Genomic DNA, 4,326 nt, shown 5'->3' with positions numbered 1-4,326 from the left:
ACCCAGTACAACTGCATTTCAGTTCAAGATTCAGAGCTGACAGCTGCTTTTATGCTGGTTCTTTTAAGGTCAGACACTATTCCACATCCTAATAGATTATTGCATCAAATCTGCACTGGATGACATTGCAAGGTCAACACAGTGCTTCTTGCTTTGCAAAATTAAGGGTCCAGAATCCCCAGGGATGTTTTCATGCTTTCTGGTTGGATAACATTGAACCAAGTCACTGCAAGGATTGATCTTTTCCCATTTTCCTTCAAATACCATCACGACACACAAGTGACTTCCTCATGCCCTGTTTGCAAGGCCCTGTAGAATTCATGCCTTCAGCTACCATGTCAAAGAGCTAGAAAAGCATTATAGAAACATGAGAAGACTCTTTTAAGCAATCTACATGAAACAGTAGTTTAGAGATTCTTTTCTAGTTTTTAAAATCCAGCAGGACAATTGAAAGTAACTTGTTCAAGTACCCCTCCGTCCATCCAGACACTTGTGAAATACAATACAGGGAACCAGTTGCCACAGATCCCAGCTTACACAGACAGATTGGCAGTTACAGTACTAAGGACAAAGGTACAGATACAAGTGACTGGGTCAACACGGTCACAGAAATATTAAAAAGTGCTTCTCCAAACCGTTCCATGTATGGAATGCAAATACTGTACAGGTAAGACACAGGTCTACTTCCAGGAAGTACACATGCTTCTGTCAGACGTCGCTTTCAATGTGCCTGCTGTTCCCACCGGAAGAGTCTGTCTGTTCCATGCGCTCACAGTCAAGGCTGACCTCACTCGTGTCCATACTACAGTCTGACTCACTGTCTGATTGGTCCATCTGCTCAAGTTTTGTTTCTCCTTGTGGCTCCCTGTTCTCGGAGGTGGGATTTAGGAATGGTCCCTCGGAATCCAGCACCCCAGCCTGCCCGGCAGCACACTGCACTGTTTCTTTGGCTTGACGGATACAGTTGAGCCACTGCTGCTTGTTGAAGGTGTCGTTGGCTTGTAGTGAGTGGGTCTGACTTTGGGATCCGTTTTTGAAACTCACTCTGAAGAAGTTTTTAACTAGGAATGAAAAACATGGTTAAGAAAGGTCAATGGACAGACAGTTCCCGGGGCAAAGATAACCTATATAGTGACATTAAGCCCTTGAGCCAGGGCAGTCGTCATTAATTGATTACAAACTGTGTCCCACTGGTCTGGAACATGGCTCAGCCGTACCCTGGAGCCACCATCAATCAACTGGAGTTGACCTGGAGTTGACACCAGTGTAGCTTTCAGTCGCCTTTGAGGCTAGCAAATAGACATCAACTTAAACCTGGGTGTGTGTTAAAGTCCTCTGTAAGTTTGTTAAAAACATACATGCCTGGACCCTGCCCTTAGAGATTCGGATTCAATAGGTCTAAGGTGAGCCTGGTAATCTGGAATTTCAACAACTGCCCCAAGCTAGAGCCTTTTCAAGTTTAAGAAGCTCTTTGTAAAATCAAAACATGCCCATAATCCTTCACATGATAGTACATGTACATATAGTACCCAAATGATTGAGAAGATATGTAAAGACTCAGAAATATTATAAATTTGATTTCATTTTAAAATAAAATTACATTTTAATTACCTCCATAGGAGCTAAGTGCATTTGAAAAATGGTAGTGCACAATGGAAGACATTTTATTTAGCTTAACATAACAGGCCCCGTGTGCCATGTGCAATGTTTGGTTCATAGAAGCGTGGGTGTTCAGTCCTCTTGCACTATCCCTGTAGCCAATAGACTGGGAACCACGACTTCAGATAAATTCAGGCTCCACCCATTGCTCTTAGGCAAGCGCCTTAATTCCTCTATGTCTCAGTGTCCTTACTTGTAAAATGGGAGAGACAAAGAGAACCTACCTAATAAGGTTATTATAAGGTCTAAATGTGATCATACATATAAGTGCTTATACAATGCCTGGCACATAGTCAGTATTCAAGAAATACAAGTTACCACTACACCACGACCATCACCACTACCTCTAGGGTGCATGGACTGATGAGTAGGTAAGAGGCAGTACCTATTAATTACTTTGACAATATGATGCCAATGTTAATCCAAGATGCTCAAATGTCACTTTCTCAAGGAAGACTTCTCTGATCATTTCCTCTAAAGCAAACCTGCAACTGTTATCCCTATTTGTCCCATGCTGGGTTTTAGTTTTCTTAAGAGCACCTGAATATTTATTCATCATTTATCTCCTCTTATAATGTAAGCTCCACAGAGGCAAGGAGTTTGACTATTTAGGTGACCAGTGTTACTAGTACCTTGAACGACACGTATAAGACACTCAGTAAACACTGCCATCTTACCTTCTCTTGATTAATTTCCTTTTTTATTAAGTCTCAAGTTAGAGAAGTTGCAATATGCAAATGGTTACATAATTACATATGAATCCTCAACCAAGTGACCATCCCTAAGCTTCTTTAGGGATAGTTTTCTAGCTCAACAACAAGGGCCAGCAGTAAGCAGCTGGTATCTACATAGGGGCTCTCTGGTATTAAGCATGCTTTTATTCAATGGAAGGAGACAGAGAAGGGGAACTTAACAGGCCCCTGCTACGTGCAGGCAGGTTCACTTGCAGTATCTTAATCCTTACGACAACCTTATAAAGTAGGCACACATACATGCCCATTTTGCAGATGGGAAACTGAGGCTCATAGAGGTTGCACAAGGTTGCACAGTGAGTGATGAGATAGCTTCGAATGTAGGGTGACTCCAAGGTGATGGCTCTCCTCTTTCTACCAGCCATCCACTCCCTCTGAACCACTGCACCCAAAACCATTCAACAGATCAAAACCGCCTGCCATCCGTACTTCTCTCATTGTTGCTAAATGCGCCACGCAGGGAGCCGCCCAGCCTCACTTCTCCATCCTGCAGGTCTTCCAGTAGAAGGTCTTTTACAGGGATTGGCTGCCGGTACAACTGGTAGCAGAGCTGCTCATTGTGCGTTACGGCTCGAGTGATCACAAGCACTTCTTGGAACAGGAAAACATGCAGCTTCTGGAAGAAAAGGATCCACAGGATTTCTCTAAGCGGCAGTCCAGAAAGATTTTCCATGGAGAATAGGTTCCCAGGTACCAGGTTCACATTGTATTATAAACTTTTAGGCTCAAATCTACCTCCAGAACAGAAGTTGGGCAACTTGGAGGTATTTCTAGATGCATCTAGTGCCTTTCATAGAGGAGGGCCTCCCTAGAGCCTCCATGGAGAAGGTCCTTCTGCCTACAGACATCTGTAACCACGGCTGCAGGCTCTAGGGATAATCACATTGCAGTCCACAACCTGTGCAGACAAACACAGCCTCCAGCTTCCGTAAGAAAAAATGAGAAGGGGGAGTAGAATAAAGGGGACCATGAAGGAAAAAGAAGTTAGTACCCCTACCCCCATCCCAGCTTTAGTTTGTAGCACCTAACATAATCCTAAGAGATCAAAATGAACAATAGTCTATAAAGGATGCAGCTGGCATATCAAAGCCTAATATCAATTTTTGCTTCCCAAACCCATAAAAACACTTGTTCCTTGAACCACAGAGTTGACTATCAGCTCCATCCAGGCACTCCAACTCAGAACACTGCCCATCCCGAGGGAATCGGAGCATGCCGCTGTAGCCGCAGAGAAAGATAATCAAAGCATTGGTCCTTCTCGATTATGTTCATCAGAACCTCAGTTCTCTGAAGAGGCTGTGCTTTAAAGGCTGATGACTGATGTGTGTGTTGTGGGCATAAAGAAAATCTCAAAAATAAAGGCTTGTCTCCAACCACATCATGAAAGCAGTTTCGCTGGGTGGAGCTGGGGCAAATTGGCTCTATTCCCTTCCAAGTGCCAGGCTCATCTCACAGTTTGGAAATGCTGATGAATTGAAGTGAAAAGATCTACCACTTTGGTAGCTGGGTTCTGGTTTTCCAGTGGAGATATTTGGGAATGTGAAACCAGGTGGAAATTCATCTTGATTTTGGGGGAGGGAAGCACATTCAGCATTATCAGGCAATTTTACATTTAGGAGAAAAGAAACTTGTGGATCTCCTCCATGCCTTCTCTCTCTCTCTCTCTCTCTCTCTCTCTCTCTCTCTCTCTCTCTCTCTCTCACACACACACACACACACACACACACACACACACACACATACCTGTAGAAGTTAAAGCTCAACCAAATGTTGGCTGGTAATACAAATGATAATTTTGTACTGGGTGGGAGGAGATTGAGGAGTGAAATTTTGTTTATCAGAAGGATCAAATGTACATTTAAACAGAGTAAGGCAAAAAATAACCAAGTTAAGGGCTTTTTTTTTTTTTTTTTTT

General features: G+C 43.2%; 1 protein-coding gene across 4 annotated transcripts in view; it reads right to left on the bottom strand.

Annotated features, from left to right (window-relative positions):
- Nucleotides 1-6: 6 nt before the first annotated feature.
- Nucleotides 7-4,326, bottom strand: part of ARHGEF3 (Rho guanine nucleotide exchange factor 3) — a 301,504-nt gene continuing 297,184 nt past the window's right edge. For all 4 annotated transcript variants that reach the window (XM_077776708.1, XM_077776710.1, XM_077776711.1 and 1 more), the window contains 2 exons: nt 2,841-3,027; nt 7-1,061 (listed from right to left, as the gene is read on the bottom strand). In XM_077776708.1, the coding sequence (XP_077632834.1) occupies nt 709-1,061; nt 2,841-3,027 (540 nt within the window). In that variant the 3' untranslated portion in view covers nt 7-708. The remainder of the gene's footprint in view (nt 1,062-2,840; nt 3,028-4,326) is intronic.

This window comes from Crocuta crocuta, unplaced genomic scaffold (genome assembly GCF_008692635.1).
Source record: "Crocuta crocuta isolate KB4526 unplaced genomic scaffold, BGI_CrCroc_1.0 scaffold87, whole genome shotgun sequence".
In the NCBI taxonomy this organism is placed as follows: domain Eukaryota; kingdom Metazoa; phylum Chordata; class Mammalia; order Carnivora; family Hyaenidae; genus Crocuta; species Crocuta crocuta.
Note: the sequence above shows the minus strand (reverse complement) of the source record. Positions and strands in the feature narration are given on the sequence as shown.